This window comes from Anas acuta, chromosome 3, assembly GCF_963932015.1.
Source record: "Anas acuta chromosome 3, bAnaAcu1.1, whole genome shotgun sequence".
Classification (NCBI taxonomy): domain Eukaryota; kingdom Metazoa; phylum Chordata; class Aves; order Anseriformes; family Anatidae; genus Anas; species Anas acuta.
In genome coordinates, this window is record NC_088981.1 from 116,870,896 (window position 1) to 116,888,088 (window position 17,193).

Here is a 17,193-nt window from a genome sequence, read left to right on the forward strand (position 1 = left end):
TTTTAAAGCCCAGGGGGTGGTTTGGGTTAGGGGGTGAGGGGTCCTTCCCTCAGGGGGTGCTGAGGCGCTGCCTGGGGATTTCCAGGGATTTCGAGGGATTTTTTGTCCCTGAGGTGTTTTTGAGGCCAGGTTGGATGAAATCTTGAGCCTCGTATGAAAAGGAAGGGGTGGGGAGCTGGGGGCCGGCCTCTGCTCACAGATAAATAGTGATAGGAGCAGAGGGAATGGCCTCGAGTTGCCCCAGGGGAGGTTCAGGTGGGAAATGAGGAGACATTTCTGTCAGAAAGAGCAGCCAGGCCTTGGGATGGGTTGCCCAGGGAGGTGGTGGAGTCACCGTCCCTGGGGGTGTTTGAGGAGAGGTTGGACGTGGTGCTTGGGGACAGGGTTTGGTGGTGACATTATTAAGTAGGGTCTGGTGTTGGTTAGGGGCCGTTTGGCAGCCATCCCCAGGGTGCTGTGTTGTAATTAACAGCTTTAATTGCTCGTTCTAGGCTCTGATGAGAAGGAGCAGCCCTGCATCATGCCTCGAAGACAAGGTAACAGGAGGGGGACACGACGGCTCTGTGACTGCACCTTCCCCAGTCTGGGTGGCACCAGTGAGATGGGGATTTATGGACACCAGCAGGGCTGCGTCCCCCTTGGAGGTGGCTCGTAAGGAGCTGCTGGGGGTTTTGAGCCCCCTTTCTTCAATCACCTCATGTTCAGGAGATCCCACAGCAGGGGCCACGTGGTTTGAGCACCTCTCAGCTCTTTGGGACTTCGTTGTTACAGCAGAGATGGACCTGAGAGGGTTTTCCTCTCCCAAACTCCTGCTGGGGGCACATGTTGGGTTTTGAGAATTCCTGTCTGCAACAGGGGGTGGCGGGGCACCTGGAAAGGTGAGGAAAGGGATTTTATTGTACAAAATTTGGGAACACACTGGCTGCACGCACCGCCACCGCTTCCTCACAGGCACCGGGGCTGCGGTGGGGATCCCTGGTGCGTGCCATGGACGAGGGGTGTTGGGTGTTGAGTCCTCGCCGCCCCTTTTTTGCTTCCCCCTGAGTGGCAGCGAGGAGCTGCTCTGACAGATCTGTTACGGGCAGTTTGGGAACCTGCTGCCTCGTTATCTGTTCTCATAAATCTTTGCCAAAAGCGCCCCGCTGTGACACGGCTCGGGGTGTTTTATGGCTCCGGCTCTGCTCTTCATCTTCACGTCACCTTATCTCGAGGTTTTGTTCTTTATCTTGCGTTCGTGCTTCGCCTTCCTGCTGTCCGGCTGTTGGATGGAAGCAGGCACAACGCTCTGTGGTGCTGCGAGCCCATCCCTTTAACCCTTTCTCCGTGGGTCCTACGCATCCACGTAGAGTTATTTCTGCTCATGGGGATGTTCATGGTTCTTGGAAACCTCTCTGGGAGCGGAGTGGTGTGAGAAAGGGGGAAATTGGGATTTCCTTCCAGCCTGGCCCAAGCGTGTCCTTTGTTTGGCACAGAGGATGAAGAAAGGTTGTTTTATCCCCTTGTTTTGTGACCAGATATAAATCCTCTGTGGGGTTTTCTCGGGGCTGGGAGAGTTGGAGCCCCTCTGTATAGGGGCAGGAGGTGGAGGAAGGTCATTTAACACCACACCAATGTCTTCTGTGAGTCCAGGCTGCCTTACAGGACTGGGATACGGTACCAGACACCATACAAACAGCTCTAGGGATAACTGATTTATCTCTCAATAACGGAGCAGTAATAAATACGGAGCAGCAGTGCAATTACAAACGCAGTAATTCATTAATCCTGCGCTGGGCTTCACAGCTGGGCACGCAGCGACTTCCTCGGGGATCCTCGTGCCCGGGAAGGGGATCCTCGTGCAAGAAGCACCACGAGAAGCATCAGGGCACGAGAGAACAGCCCGACGGGGCCGCTGTGGGCACCAGAACAGATCCGGGTGTGCGAGATCCACCACGAAAACCCCGAGGGGGCTGCGGGAACAGCTCCGGGGAGCCCTCCTGTGGGTCCGGGGCTCGGTTCTCCCCCTGGCACGTGGCTGGCGATGGGATGCAGGGCTCGGTGGCGGCGACCCCGCTGCGGCTGCTGCTGCTGCAGCAGCTCCGTGTCCATGGAAACAGCTGCGGGAGGAAGGAAGGAGGGAGCAGACGGGGCCGGGGACACACGGACGTGCCTGACAAAGGAGGTGGCCGGGGTGAGAGGCTCCTCGTTGTCACCACAAGTCCCCCAAGGCCCGGAGCTGAGCAGCTCTGGGTGCCCCACGTGCCGTGCTGAGCTCGGCACCGCGGTTCTGAGCCCAAAGTGGGGACGGGGGCCACTCATCCTGACCCTATCCCCAAATAATTTGGTGTTTCTTCCCCCCTGCTGGCAGGGGGAGAGGCTGGAGGTCGGCTGGTGACCGTGAGGGACCCTTCAGGGCGAGGCTGGAGTGCGTCGGGGTCCCCGTGGTGGCACGACCCAGCGTGGTGATGACAGGTAGGGCCCGACGGGGGCGGTGCTGGCGGTGGGGAGGGTTTGAGCCTTCTCCATCCTCATCTGGTGCCATAAATCAGGAGGAGGAAGGTCCCGGAGGCTGCCTGGACCCGCACCCTAAATCAGGGCAGGGTGCTCGCGTCCAGCTTGGCTCGTTGAGGCTCTGTGGGGTTTCTCCACTGGTGACAGATTTGGGGGTTCGCAGCAGCCCTGTGTGTTTGGGGCGAAGCTGAGGGGACCTCGGGGCTCCTGGTGGCGACTGGGGTTGGGGCTGTGGCTACCACCCTGCCCCAAAGGGCCACTGTCCCAGTGACCCCCGTGACCCTTTGCAGCGAGCCGCTGGTCCCAAATCCTTCCAAACTAAGGGGCGAGGGTGTGTGGGGCAGGAGGATTTGCCCTCCTCACCACGTTTTACCCCACATTTTAGCTTTTTGATTTACCCTGAGCTGAGCAGAGCTCGGGAGCCCCTCGATGTGCCAACCACCGCGTGTCCCCCCCCCAAATCCCCCGGGAACGTGTCTCCACCACCCGGGGAGCCCCCAGCGCGCCTTCAACTCCCCAAATATTTTAATTAACACCTAATTCCCCTGCAAGCAGGCAGAGGGGACGGACCCTATGGTATCTAGGGGTCCCTCCCAACCCCAAGGGGGGGGGCACCAGCCCTTTTAGCGAGGTTTTGGCCGTGCTGAACCGAGCCGAGCCGTGCCAGGGGCGGGCGCTGCAGCCGTGCCTGCGGGAGGAGCCGCTGCGGTGCCGCCCCCCCCCCCTCTCCTCCCGGTGCCGCCCCCGGCCGGCAAATCGAGCCGAGCCGAGCCGGGCCAGCAGCAGCGATGTACGGTGAGTGCCTGCGGAACCGGGCGGGGGTCGTGCGAGACCCCCGCGTTGGGTTTAGGGCACCCCCTCCCCCGTGCGCCCCCGCTCCGGTGGTTTTTTGGGGGGGCTCGTCCTGTACCGGGCCTGGATCCCCCCTCCCCCTTACTGGGGGTGTCCCCTTTTTGGGGTGGAGGGATCCCGGTCTTGTATAGGGCCGTGCACCGCGCTGTTTTTTGCGGGGTGCCCCCCCGGGGGGGTTTGGGGGAGCCTCAGTCCTATATAGGGCTGTGTGATCCCAGAGTGGCTGGGGGGTGCCTCCTTTTTGGGATGGGGGCACCTCCGTCCTGGGCACGCCCCCAGTTATTGGGGGGTGACCGCTTTTTAGGGCCTGGGGGGGACTTTGGGCTTGTATAGGGCCATGCATCCCCTTGGTTACTGGGGGGCCACCCCTCTTTGGGGTTGGGACACACAGGGTGGTCCCATAAAGGGCTGTACACCCCCTTTATCAGCGGGGCATTGAGGGGGGGGATCTTTTAACCTCCCCCCTCCCCATTAACCACATTAGCAGCCCAGGTTCTTGGGGTCGCCTCCTCCCCGGGACAAGGAGGGAAAGCTCATTTATGGCACCGCTGACCCCAGATTATAGGGGAAATCTCCCAGTCCTTTGTGTGGGGCTCTCCAGCTCCACCTGGTTACCCGGGGAGGTGTCCCACACCCCCCACCCCATACCAGGAGAGATTTGTCCCTATAAATCACCCCCCGCTGCGATACTGGGGACTTGCAGGTCCCGACGCAGAGCTCGGCCCTATATACACCCCATGACCCCAAAGCCAGCGGGGTGATGCTGGGCGTAACGGGGAGCAGCTGGCCGAGCAGCTGGCCGCCCCCCCCGTGCCGGGGGCTGCGCTAAGCTGCCGGGAGATTTTTGGGAAGGGCTCTTAAATCCTCCCCGCTCCCCGAGCATCCTTCCGGGGGCTGTCGGCGCTGCAGAGATGGGAACCCCAACCCCGGAGCCCCCCGTTTGTGGGGTCGCTGCCGGCTGAGCCCCTTCTCAGCGAGGAGCTGCGGTGCCGGGGGGTGAGTGCGGCGTGGGCACGGTGCTTCCCTTCCCCTCCTGCGTTATGGGGCGCTCGATTTTAGGGCTCAAACGGAGCGGGGACGTTTTGGGGTTGCCGCACAGCGGGAAGAGGAGAGGATCCTGCGGGTTTGGGAGCGGATTTTCCAACCCGGAGGGGAGGGAGGCCGAGGCGGGACGCTCGGTTTCCTTTCCTCCCTTCTCCTCGTCACGGTGCTGCCTCCTCCGTGGCCTCTCGTTGAGTCATTCAGGTCTCCCAGCTGGTATTTTTCCACCCGCAGAACCCCCGGGGGGGTTCATTTCCTTCCCCTCCTCGCCCTGGGGCAGCTCATGGTGAGGTTGCCACCAGCTCTGGGTGCTGCCCCCGTTAGCAGCAGCGCCCCAAATGGGAGCGGCGAGACCCCAAAAGCCCCCCCAAATGTCGGGGTTGTGGCGTGCTCGGCCCCCGGCTGCCCGCGGGGAGGTGCCCCCGTGCCAAATCTACCCCCAGCTCCTCCTCTAGCACCTCGGGGGGTGCCCCCACTCCAAACCCCACACTTTTGGGGATGTCCCCGCTCCGAAATGCGCCGAGTTTCCTCCCGGGATGTAGGGTGAGGAAGGGCAGAGCGTCCCCGGGGGACCTGAATGTGAATTTGAGGACAAACGCTCGGTCCCTTCGCCCGGAGCCGGGCGCTGCTGCAGCTCGCGGGCTTGGAAAGCTTCCAGGGGCTGGCAGAGCTCCGGGGGATGCTCGGGCTGCAAGGTGCAGCGGGGATGCAGGGGATTATCCGTATCTCTTTAATCTCTCTTTTAACCAGCATTTGGGATTAGATTAGGGCTTTTTGGGGGTGTTTTGGGGCAGGCGTCCTGCCCGCAGAGCATTTCGGGGACCTGCCTGCTCCCCGGGGAGGTGTTTGGGGGGCGTGATGCCCTCCCGCCCCGCGCCTCCATCCCTCTAACCCCACAGCGCTGGCATTCGCGTGGCCGAGGCGAGGTTTTGGGGGAATTCTGCCTGATTTCTCCCCGCTTTTGGTGAAAATGGGGGAACTGAGAGCTCCGAGCCCAGCCTGGGCAGCCGGCGTTGCGTGGATTTGTGAGCCCGGCCTTCAGGCTGCTCTTCCATCTCCCATGCGAGCTCCCTGTCCCGAGCCAGGCTCAGGGATCAGCTTCTCCTCGGGATATTTCATGCCACAGGAGCTGGGGTGCTGCCGAACAGGGTTGCCCTGTTTTTGGGGGGCTCTCTGATCCCAATTTCGGGGGAAACCCACGCTTTTGTGCCCTGCTTTGTGCGCCGAGGCTTCAATCTGAAATCCGTGCCGCTGAGGGGCTCCGGGAACGGCTTCACAAGCAGAGAGTAGGGTGAGAGCCGGGAACTCCGGGCGTGGGATGGATTTTATGGTCCCGTGGGGGCTTCCCAGTAGGATTTCACCATCCCCTCCTCCTTTTTGGCATCCCTGGAGCCCCGTTGGAGCTGCGGCCGGCCTCGGGAGCCCTACCCAACCCTGGCAGCCACCGGGTTTGTTTCCACCACGCTCCCTCCCTGCGCTTTGTGCCGGCACGAGCTGTCTCCTCCCACCCTCCTCCACCAGAGGAGCTGGAAATAGAGGTTCCCTTTTTTATTTTATTTTATTTTTTTTCGGCAGCAGGGGAAACCAGGCTTTTTGGCTGCCCGGGGAGGAGGCGGCGCCGCCGGGTGGGCGCCAGCAAGGTCCCTGCGAGCTGTCTGGGGCTGCCGGCGTGCCACCGAGAGTCCCAGCCAGCAGCCGATGGATTCTGCGCTGAATAAATCGCCCTCGGTGGGACCGGATGGCTCAGCAGGGGAACGTGAAGTGCAATTAAACTCTCTTTTCTTTTTTTTCTCCCTTCTTCTCTGCTTTTTAACTAAACGATCCGCAAATTAATTCAGCGCCCGCGGAGGAGAAGGGGCTGGTGGTGGTGCCGGAGGCTTTCCCGAGCTTCGTGCTCAAACCTCGAGGGCTGCGGTCGTGTCCAGGGCTTGATTTTTGGGCTCAAACCAAACGACAGCTGGCAGAGTTTGACATCTGCACTGAAGGACGGGGCCGGTGCCAGGCCAGTAGCTGGCATGGCTCGCCTCGAAGCTCATCAAGCCCTGGTGATGTTGCACAAGCGCTAATTGCAGGAGCAGACACCGCCGAGCTCTCGGGGTGCCCGGAGTTGTTCCCCCCCCTCCGCGGGGGCTGCCACCAGCCCAGGAAAAGGGTGGAGGAAAGCGTGGCCGCGGCGCTTTCATCTCATTTCCTTCTCTGTGAGGCTGTTTGGTTACGATTTCTGCCCAAGCTACGGCTGGGCAGAATTTGATTGCTTTGATTTAGCAAATCCCGAGGAAATGGGGAACCACGGGAACGCGGCCGGTCAGCAGCTCCCATCAAACCTCACTGCGTTGCTGTGAAACACTCAAAAATCATTTTTATTTTCTTTTTTTTAAAACCCTTCCCAACTTGCGAACCTTCCCGTGTCCTCTGTGCCGTGTGGGCTCGCAGAATAAACCCGGCTCTTAATTAAGCAGATTTTTGGAGGCTGTGGACCTTAACCCAGCTCTTAACCAAGCCGATTTTTGGAGGCTGCCTCCGCGTGCAGGACCTGGACCAAAACCACCTCATCCACGCCGTGCCCAGCGAACGTCTCGCATCCAGGAGCCCTGCTGCTAGCCGGGGCCGGCGTTTTGAGTGAAATTTCCTGCTATTTAAGCTCTTTCCTCCCCCAAATCTCCCTCTGCCCTGCGTTGTGTAATGAAACCGGCCGCCCCTTAAGGCGCTTAACTCCTTTTTTCCTCTCCTCCCCGCGTGCCGGGACCGTGGCACCGAGCTCCCTGCCCTCACCGCGCGGCTTCCCCTGCGTGCGGTGTGGTTTTAATGCCCGGCCTTAATCACCGCAGGGAAATATTAATTAATCTGGCTGCTGCTGGAGCTTGGCGTGTGCCTGCTGGGGTGTCGGGCCGGCGGGCTGAGCTGGTGAAGTGTCTGGGTCTTTTGCAATGCCCCCCGAAGCGTTTTTGCTGTCCCCCGAAGCGTTTTTGCTGTCCCCTAAAGTGTTTTTGCTCACGGCTTTTCCATCCAGCCTTCGCAGCCCGAGGCTGGCTCTCCTCACAGGACGCTTTGCTGATGCCCCCTGAAGGACGAGCAGCGATCGAGGAGCAGGGAGCAAGCTGCAGCCACACAGCCCGAGCCTTTCGGGGAGCTCAGGAGCTGTTAATTACCATCAGGGCATCTCCTAACGAACAGAACCGGGGGGCTGAGCCGCATTTAGCCCCTTCCCCAGCTCTGCCTGCCCCATTAGATGTGTCGGAGGGGGGTCTCTCACCTTTTTATGGTTTTTCTTCCTTTGTATGGGGATGCAAATTGCTGATTTCTCACCTTCCCCAATAATTTCTCCCCTCTTGACGTGACCTGGGGCTCCCAGCTTCATCCAACCCTACAGGGACCGGGACCAAAAAGTCTCCGGGCCAGCCCCAATATCACTGGGTGACATTTCTCCCATCACCATGCCTCGGAGATCTCATCCTGTGCCCCAAGCAGGTTTACCCAAAGCCCTGAGGGAGCTGGAGGCTCTCACGTCGGGCACGTAAATGGGATTTGGCTAAGGGGATTAGGGGAAGGTGGCTGGTTCGGGGTGTGGGGACAGCACCGTGCTCCCTGCCTCCGGGCCCCTTTTCCCTACCCGGAGCTGAGCGAGCGACCTTCGCGGCGTATTAGATTTAACGAGGGATTTTGCTTGATTTAATTAAGATTTATTTGCAATCAGCCGGAGTGCCCTTATTAAGTAAATTCTGCGTAAGGCGTCTGGGAGGCTTTCTGTTGGGGTTTGTCGCTGGTGTGCCGCTGAAATAGGAAGAGGGGAGGGGGTTTGTGGGGAAAGGGTCGAGGTCAGCGCCTGGTGGGAGGGTGTGCGGCTGTGTCCCGGTCTCCTCTGGCTGCTCTGCCATCCCAAAAGCCCCCGGTACAGCAGGGACCCTATAATTATCCCCAATTAGATTGATTTTCTCGGATCTATCAAAGCAAAAGGCCCTTTTGGCTCGCTTCACCCCCCCGGTGAGAGCACGGACGTGACCTGAGAGCGGCGAGGAGCCCAAAAAGTGACCCTGGGGGGGCAGCGAGGTGGAGGTGACACCAACGACATCGTGCACATTTTCGGGGCACCAGCAGGAGCCCTGAATTTGTGGGTTCCCCACCTCGTTCCCCCCACAAGGAGGGGGTCAAATTGTGATTCTCCGTGCCTCAGTTTGCCCGTTCTTGAAGAAAATTGATGTCCGTGGCTGCCGGCAGGAGGAGAGTGCATGGCACCGCACGGGTCCGTCCTCGCTCCTTCCCCATCCCTGCATCTTTTGGGGTCATCTTTTGGGGTCACCTTTTGGGGTCATCTTTTGGGGTCAGCCGCGACCCGCTGAGCCTCCCCCTCATTATCTCTGCCCGCGCTGCTCGTTAGCCAGCAGCGCTAACGAGGGGCAAGCTTCAGACCCTGGAGACCTCTTCAAACCCACCCCCTTCACCTCGGACCCCCGAAAGCTGCTCCCCAAACCCCCCAGCTCCCCACCCACCCCCGCCGGCGGAGCCGAGCCAGCGCCGCCGTGTTCCCAGCTGCCATCGGAGCCGCCTCGGTGACTCAGCAGCCGCGCTGAAAGCTCCCTTATTTATTTAAACGCCCGCTCGGCTGAGCATCGCCCCGCAGCGATGCTGCCGCCGCTTCTCTGCCTCTTCTCGTGGTGCTTTGGGGCCGTGAGCGACCCCCCGAGCCCCTCGCCTTCGCCCCGGCCGCGATGGCTTTGAGCAGCTGGGTGCTGAGCCCCGCGCTGCAGCTCTGCGCCGCCGGCCCTGCCTGCTCCTGGGAGATGCTGCACGTGGCCGGAGCAGGTACGCTTCTCCCCCTCCTCCCTTTACCCCGTTTCGCTTCTTTTTGGGGTGCTGGCTTGGGGTTGGGAGAGGGGAGCCGCTCTTCTTGGCCACGGGGGGTTGTCGCCAGCCCTGGCGCGAAGATTTGGGGCGTTTGGGGATGTTATCTGCAGATACTGGGACCAGACTTGTTGTTTTTGTGTTTTTTTGTTTTTTTTTTTTCCCCCTCTGGAGAGCCCTTAGGGGAGGGGAAGTAAAGCGAGGCAAAACCTTCTGTTTTCTTCAAGCTCCGTGCTATTTTTATTCCGGTTTCTTACAGATTTTTTTTTTTTACACTCCCCCCTGTCTGTGCACGCGTTTCTCCAGCCAGGCTGGGTTCAAGCAGACGGAAGGCAGGGATTTGGGACGGGAAAGTTCCTCCTGGTTTGATGCAAACAGGCAGGGGGATGAGCGCCCAGCTGCACTGAGCTCAGCCCTCGTACGAGGCATCAGAGAATCGTGCCCTGAACGAGGCTTTGTCCTCCCTCTGGCTGGAGCTGGGCCGTGAGGGATCCTGCCCTAGCATGGTTTTGGGGTTTGGGCAGCAGGGTCCTGGCTTTTCCCATCCCAAAAGAGCTCAAAATGCTCCCTGGGGGGGGTTACGGTGCCTGGTCCCCCTCCAGGGGGCTTCGTCTCCGTCCTGCTGCTGCTCTGCCTGCAGGTGAGGCCTCAAAATCCTTGTGCTTGGTGAAGAAGGGGTCACGTCGGGTGAGAGGGAAGGCACCGGGGTTTAATTAAGTAATTATGATCGATGGATCCGCGCTGGGTCTGCTCCTGGCTTCCTTCACCGGGGCGAGGGTGGCAGCTTGGCTGCTCTCCCGGGGTTAACCCCGAGCCACGCTCCGAAATCCCGCTGCTGGAGGTGGGATAACTGCTGGCGGGGCTGTGGGATTTAATGGGGTCGCTTCCTTCCATAATTTCCATTTTCCTTCCATAATTTGCAACGGGATGTTCTCTCTTCCTTCTCCCTCTTGGTCTGAGGACCCGCAGAAGATCTCCCGAGGTCCAGAAACCCAAATCCGAGGGGGCTGTGCCCATCGGGGAGCTGCTTCCCTGGGCGAGAGGAGCAAATCGGTCGCGCTCCGACGTCAAACGGTGCTGGTCAACAGCCAAATCCTGCCTCTCAGCTGCGTTTTTTTCCTGGTTTTGTGTTTTTTTTTGGCCGCTAAATGCTGGGTTGTCATCGAGCTGGTGCCGCTGAATCCGGGGACGTTTTCCTCCCAAGGGCATCTCCACGGAGGGGCTGAGGGTTTTATCCCTGCTCACCGGCTCTGCCTCCTCTCTCCCAGGTGTGTGCGGCTGCTGCGGCGCCCTGCGGCCCCGCTACAAGAGGCTGGTGGACAACATCTTCCCCGAGGACCCAGAGGTAAGCGAGGCGCTGGTTTTTGGAGCTGTGGGGCTGCGGGGATGCGGCGTGACCTGCCCCAAAACAGCTCCTGGGAGGCTGGGGGGTGCTTTGGCTTCGTAAAACCACTTGGGGAGGTGTTTGTCCCTGTTTGTAGGAGAGGAAAAGCAGCTTCTAAGAGCGGGATCTTCTTAAAGCTTCAGTTTCTGATGCTGCCTGGGTGCAGAAAAATTCGGTGCCCTGACTGCTTCCTCCCTAAATGGGATTTGGGGATGCCCAGGGGCTTCCAGCTGCTCCTGAAGCACCCCAAATTTCACCTTTTTGTCTCCGTTTCACGACCGAGATGCTGCCGAAACGGTTTGTGCTCCTGATGCTTTCTGGCTCCGGCTGCCCTGACGCCCTGCCCCGCTCTCTTTTAGGATGGGCTGGTGAAAACCAACATGGAGAAGCTGACTTTTTACGCCCTGTCGGCCCCGGAGAAGCTGGATCGCATCGGTGCCTACCTCTCCGAGCGCCTCATCCGCGACGTGAGCCGGCACCGATACGGGTGAGGGCTTTAGGGCTGTTCCTACCCCCTTTCTTATCAGCATAAAGTCAGGCCAGAAGATAAGAGCGGGGTTTTGGGCTAGGGGAACGTGTCTGGTCCATGCTCCGGGGTGTCCTGAAGCTTTTAGGACGCTGCAGAGGGACTCTTGCCTCCAGAAGGGAGAGGTGGAAGCCCGCAGGGATGTGAAAACTCTTCTCAAAGTCACGAGGGGCCTCTAAACCCCCCAGTGAGTGGATGTCTGGCTGTGAACGAGCGCGAGCGCCCTGATTTGAAGCACACGGGGCAGGGGGGGGGAGCTGGGGAGGGCTCCTTCCCTTTGAAATAGCTCCCGGCTTGATCCTCGCCGTCTGCTGAACAAAGCCAGGGCTCGGCTGCGTGGTGCTGAGCCTTTCATCCCGGGGGAAGAGAAGAGGAGCCGGCGGCCTGCCTCAGAAGCGTGGAAGTTGGCAAACCTTCAAAGCCTCGTCCCCGGGAGTGACAGGACGGCCAAAAACCCTGCCTGGTGTTCTGCGCCTGGTAACGGGGCTCTGCTCCTGACGTCGGGAAGAAGAAAAGGCTGTCGGAGGGGTTTGACATCAAATCACAAGCCTCGGGAGGGGGGGATGCGTTCCCTCCCCGTCCTCCTGCGCCTTCAGGCCAAGTTTTGAAGCCTAATTTGAAACGTCCGTCACGCTGTCGCGATAATATCAGCCCCGTGGCATGGTTTCCAGCCTCCTTTCCTACCAGAAAGGAGCGTGGTGCTTCCTGCTGCTTCTTGGTCACCCCTCCGTGCCTTTTTTTCCCTCGGGGCTGGTTTTTAACCCAGTTTGACAGATGGGTCGGAGCCTGGCAGACCCAGGAACGCTCGGCTGCTGATTTTCACGGTACCTGGACGAGCTGTAACTCGTCGAGGCGTCCAAAGGACAGGCTCCGCTCGAGCACGCAGCCAGGTTTCACCAGTTCCTGGGGCCTCGGGAGAAAAGATCAGTCCTGCTGCATTTTACCAGCCAAAACCTGGAAGTTTAGGACTTATTCCTTCCCGTGAGAGGGCAATTTTCCTCCCCAGCTGCCATTTAGCGTGCAGTTAGGGCTGGCACAGGTGTGTCGGGCTGCCTGGGGCCTCCGGAGAAAAGATGCGTCATCATTTGCCACCTGATGGGCACCTGAGGGAGATTCAGCGCCGGGCACGAGGCTTTCCAGCTTCCTCTGGAGGCAGGAGTGTGGCAGGAACGGATGAAGAAATAGCCCGGATCCAGCTCCTGCTGGAGGAAATGTTTTTCAGCCCAGGAACCTCGGTGGCCCTGCGAGTAAACTTTGCTGTGCTGAAATATGAATATTTTTTGGAGCACGTCAGTAATTCCTCCAGCTCTGGGGCCTCATCCTCTCCCTCCTCCCTGGCCAGGGCTGGATCTGCGAGGGCTGCTGCCCTCAATGCTGAGCCCGCTTTGTGCCAGCGCTTCCTCACGGGATATAAAATCCAGGTGAAGGCACAGGGAGCCCAGAGAGGACCCAGGGAGGGGTGCACGGTGTTGCTGGCAGCCCTGATCCTGGAACATCCACATTTTCCTTAGGAGGAGGGATGCTGGGAGCCACCTAACAGCCTCTGGAAGCTATTTAGGATGTAAACTTTTCCCCGTTGGCTCGGCTGGGGCAGAAGTTTGGCGTTGGGATGGCTTTACTGGGGAGAAGGGAGGAGGAGGGAGGTTCCGTGGGGCTGTGCCCGTGCTCACCCTGCCCTCTGCCCTCTCCCAGGTATGTCTGCATCGCCATGGAGGCCCTGGACCAGCTCCTGATGGCCTGTCACTGCCAGAGCATCAACCTCTTCGTGGAGAGCTTCCTGAAGATGGTGGCGAAGCTGCTGGAGTCGGAGAAGCCCAACCTGCAGATCCTGGGGACCAACTCGGTGCGTAGCAGCGCGGGGGGGAGGCGGCGGCGGCGCTTTGCTGCCCCTCTCCTCGGCTTTCAGCCCTGCCTGGCGTCCCTGCGGGGCTGGGACGGGGGCGAGGGGATGTGGGGGAGGGTTTAGGGTGTCCCCCTGCGTGCGTCCTGCGATGGGTGAGCTTTCTGAGCCCCCAGCAGTGCTCGCATCCCTCAATTTCTGCCGCTGTGCCCCCCAGCTCTCAAATTCCTCTTTTCCAAAAGGAGCCTGAGGACACGACGGGGGCTGTCAGCAGTTTCAGACAATAGCCCGACTTAGGATGATCCCTGGAGGATTTGGGGAGCTCGTTGTGCTGTTGTGCTCATAAAAGGCCTGGCTTAATCAGAGCAAGTAAATGGCTTGGCCAGGCCGGGGATGCGGCAGTCACAGCCATAAAACGAGCGAGGTGATGTCCTCACAACATCCAAACTGCTGATCCCAGCCAGTGGGGATGCTTGTGAGCTGCCACCCTTGCTGGTTTTACTGGGAGTACTGGGCGTAGCTTAAAAAAAAGAGGGGTTAGGTGAAGCCCAGCCTGCTTTGGTGGTCTAGGCAGATGCTTTTTTGAGTCCCTGAGAAATTCAGGGACAGCTCAGCCCTCTTTTTTTTTTCTCTGCTGCGTGATGGGAGCGGAGACCTCTCACCCCCCCTTCTCCCTGGCTGCTGATTGCTCCCAGCTGAGATGGGAGCTGCCCGTGGGCAAACCCATTTCTTCATCCTCAGCTCGGGGAGGAGCAGGAGCATCAAAAACTCAGCAGGACAGGGCTGCCTGCTGCCGACAGCACCTTACCATGGTGGTTTTATTGTGACAATGCCACTCCAAGCCCCAAAGTGTGCTGCAGGAGCTGTCTGGGGAACCTCCTGGGGATGGGAGCAGGATCTCCAGGCACTACCCTCATCCCTCTGAGCTCTCCAAACCTCTCGAGATGTGCCTGGGGCGCTTGGATCCAGCCCAGAAGCGAGCAGCTGTTCTCTTGCTAACAAAATCCCCTGTGCTGTGCTGCAGCATTGCCTACAAACATGTGCAACATCCCCTTGCCCAGCCCCTGAGTGCTCACTGCAGGGGCTCACGATGCCCAGAAGAGATTTTAGGGTCCCGGCCCTGACCCCAGAGCAGGAGGCAGCGTTTTTTCCGTGGGCAGCCATGGGTGGGGGATGCTGTAACGAGGGGTCCAGGTGAGGAAGGCTGATTTAGTGGCTTTTTCCTTTGGTTTTCTGGAACGTGGTGGAGTTTGGAGGGCAAACAGCAGAGAAACCTCGCGGGCTCTGGTGTGGAGAAGTGAGTAAGGATAACGAGCCGCTTCTCCCAGGATCTGCTAACAAGGAATGTGCCTCGGGCTCGGGCTTAATTAGTGGCTTCACAATAAGGGAGCTGATGGCGAAGGCGGGAGGAGGTTGTTTATAGAAACCTGCTCCCGGTGAGTCATTCTCCCTGAAATCTCTCCTTCCACACATCTCCCTCCTCGCCACCAGCCGCAGAGGGGCCGCGAGGACCCGGCGCAGCAGCAGCAGCAGCAAAATCCAGCAGCCTGGGATCCCACAACCCCCTCCTATAATCCCCGGGGTGAACATATGGAGCGGCAGCTCCAATCCACTTTGGTTCCTCATCCTCGTTAGGAGGCTGCCGGGCAGCGTCCCTGCTTTGGGTAGGAACCGTCTAATTTCCAGCTCGGCCTCCTCCCTGCTTTGTTTTTCCTCAAACCGTGGTGGATTTGTTGTTTAAACAGCTCTTCCCCCTTCCTCATGTGCCTCTTCCGATGTCTTTGCTGGATTTCTGGCTGGCAGCATTACCCCTGCCCAGCCCCACAGCCCTCCAAACCACAGCAGGAGCAGCGTTTTGGTGCAGGGTCTTAAATTTTGGTGGTGGAGATGGGTCACGGAGCCCCAGAGCAGCTTTTCAGCTTTGTTTTCAGCGACTGATCTCACACCAGTTCCTTTCCCTGAAGGTTTGGTGCCCTCCCTGCCAGCACAACTCTCGCTGGGACTTTTCCATCCCTGTCCCAGGGCTGTTTTTTACCCCGGGGCACAGGTTGGCAGTGGGATCGGGGTGGGCACCCCCCACAAATGCCCTTGTAGGGGCAGCTTGTGCATGGTCTGAGTGCCCCGAGGTGCTCAGCACCCCCTGGCAGCAGCTGGAGGGCGCAAAGTCCTCAGCTCACTGCCAACCTCAGCCACTTTTGCTGAGGCCGTGCCCTTTTCTTCCCTTTTTCACAACTTTTCCTGGCCGTGGGGTGCTCGGGACGGCTCCCCCGGTGCCTGCTCCTCGCTGCGCATCCTGCCCTCGCCTCCGGCTGCACGTGGAGTTGCCACGAGCTTAAAAAAAAACCAACAAAAAGTAATAAAAAAACCACCACGTTGTGTTCTCTGCCTGGTACAGAGGTTCCTTATGTAACAGCCCTGCATTTTGCTGGTGAGTAAGAGGGAGTTTATCAGCCGGAGCCGGTCCCTGCGCTCTGGGAACGCTTCCTGGCAGGGCTGAGCCAGCTCCTTCGGTGGTACGGAGCCAGCCTTGGCTGCTGACGTTATTCCCAGCCTGGCGCAGCGTGCTGATCGCTGCCCAGCCCTGGGTGACAAGAGCTGGGACGGGCAGGCTGGCTTGGCCAGCTGCAGAGGGACCCCAGGGGCCGTTTCCCTGCTGCTCTCGTGGCAGGGCTGGCTGCTGGCAAATGCAGGGAGCAAAAAGAGAGGAGAGCCTGCCTGTAGGGTGAGGAAGGAGGCACCACGCAGCACCCGGGAGGTGCTTGGTGGTCCTATAACCCCTCGGAGGTAAGTTTGGGCCTCCCAGGATGATCACAGCCATCCTGAAACCTCTTCCGGAGGGCTTGGATCTTGCCCAAGGGCTCCTCTGTGTCTCTTGGCTGCTTTCCTCGCCTGGCAGAGAGCGCTTTTACCCAGCGGCTTGGATTTTGTGGCCACTCTCGTGCTACAGACGTTTTACCTATTTTGCCCTTTTTTATTTACTCCTGTCGGCGTGAGTGCAGGAGCCGAGCTCTCCCCTTCCTGCCTGACCCTTGGAATAACTTCATGAAGTCAGAAGAAAGCTCGAAAACGTGGTTATCCCTTCTCCCTCCCCCCCCCTAAATTTTCTCCTTGAAAGCTGCAACCCCGAGATCTGTGGGGTCAGATGGCTGAAAAAAAAAAAAAAAAGACAAAAAAAAAACAAAACCAGAAAGAAACCACAGCCAGGACTTTGGTTTGCTGGGTGCTGCGGGCAGACCTGGGCTGTTTCCTTGTCATTCCCCAGGCTGTTTTCACCCATTTGGGAAAGCTCAGAAGGTTTTTGTGCCAGCTGGGAGGCTGGAAAGAAGCTGGGGGCACATTTCTCTCTCGTTATTCTCTAACTCAGTGCCTTGCTGCTCTTGCAGCCCTCTGCTGGGACTGCTGGGCTCACGGTGAGGCTGACAGCACCCAGAGCCAGACCTGAGCGCTGCTGCAGCCCCGTGGGGCCGTGCAGTGACACGTTCCTGCCTGGGGACATCCTGGGTGCAGCTGTTTTGTGGCCCTGAGCACGTGCAAGCTGCCCTAGCGGCGTCCTTCGCAGCGCTGCTGGAGCCTGGGGCGTGTTTGCTGGTCTGGAGAGGCGTTTTGAGACTCTTTTTGTCGTTTTCTCCGTGCTCACCCTCTGTTTCTTCCCTCCCAGTTCGTGAAGTTTGCCAACATCGAGGAGGACACCCCCTCCTACCACCGCAGCTACGACTTCTTCGTCTCCCGCTTCAGCGAGATGTGCCACTCCAGCCACGACGACCTGGAGATCCGGACGAAGTGAGTGCCACGAGTGTGCTGGGGGCCTTCCCTGTGCCCCCAGCCTTTGTTTTTTTTCCTGGAGAAACACTTCATTTTGGGAGCAGGCTGCACGGACCGATTGCTTGGTGCTGTGATTCCCCAGAGCTGGGCGCTTTCAGGCTTAAAATCATCTGCTCTTCTCTCCCCTCCTTTATTTTCCCAACTTTAAGCCCTGCTGCCTCTCTGGGAGGATGAAACAAGCGTAGAAAATGCAGTGCAGCACATGAGAAAAGCCAGTTTGCATTTTCTGCCCTGGCCACAGGGCCAGCTCCGCCCAGGCGTTGGCTTGCTGTGAGCACACGACAAGGGACAAACGCGCCCTTGGGCACAGCACGCTTGAAACTTCTCATTTTGGGGCAAAACGTGGGCAGGCAGCACCTGCATGACCCTGTTTCCCAGTTCCAAAAGGTGCTGGTGCTG

The 17,193-nt window shown here is 59.3% G+C and overlaps 1 protein-coding gene across 7 annotated transcripts in view; it reads left to right on the forward strand.

The window, feature by feature from the left end:
* Nucleotides 1-36: 36 nt before the first annotated feature.
* EFR3B (EFR3 homolog B) overlaps nt 37-17,193 on the forward strand; it is a 32,235-nt gene continuing 15,078 nt past the window's right edge. The window contains exons 1-6 of one of the 7 annotated variants that reach the window (XM_068678965.1): nt 37-2,170; nt 2,348-2,451; nt 10,491-10,567; nt 10,966-11,093; nt 12,825-12,975; nt 16,631-16,752. In XM_068678965.1, coding sequence (XP_068535066.1) covers nt 2,445-2,451; nt 10,491-10,567; nt 10,966-11,093; nt 12,825-12,975; nt 16,631-16,752 — 485 coding nt within the window. In that variant the 5' untranslated portion in view covers nt 37-2,170; nt 2,348-2,444. Of the gene's footprint in view, nt 2,171-2,347; nt 2,452-2,492; nt 3,286-3,391; nt 4,339-4,361; nt 9,184-10,490; nt 10,568-10,965; nt 11,094-12,824; nt 12,976-16,630; nt 16,753-17,193 lie in introns of those variants that run through there. The other 6 variants (XM_068678968.1, XM_068678964.1, XM_068678966.1 and 3 more) reach the window with 6 other exon arrangements.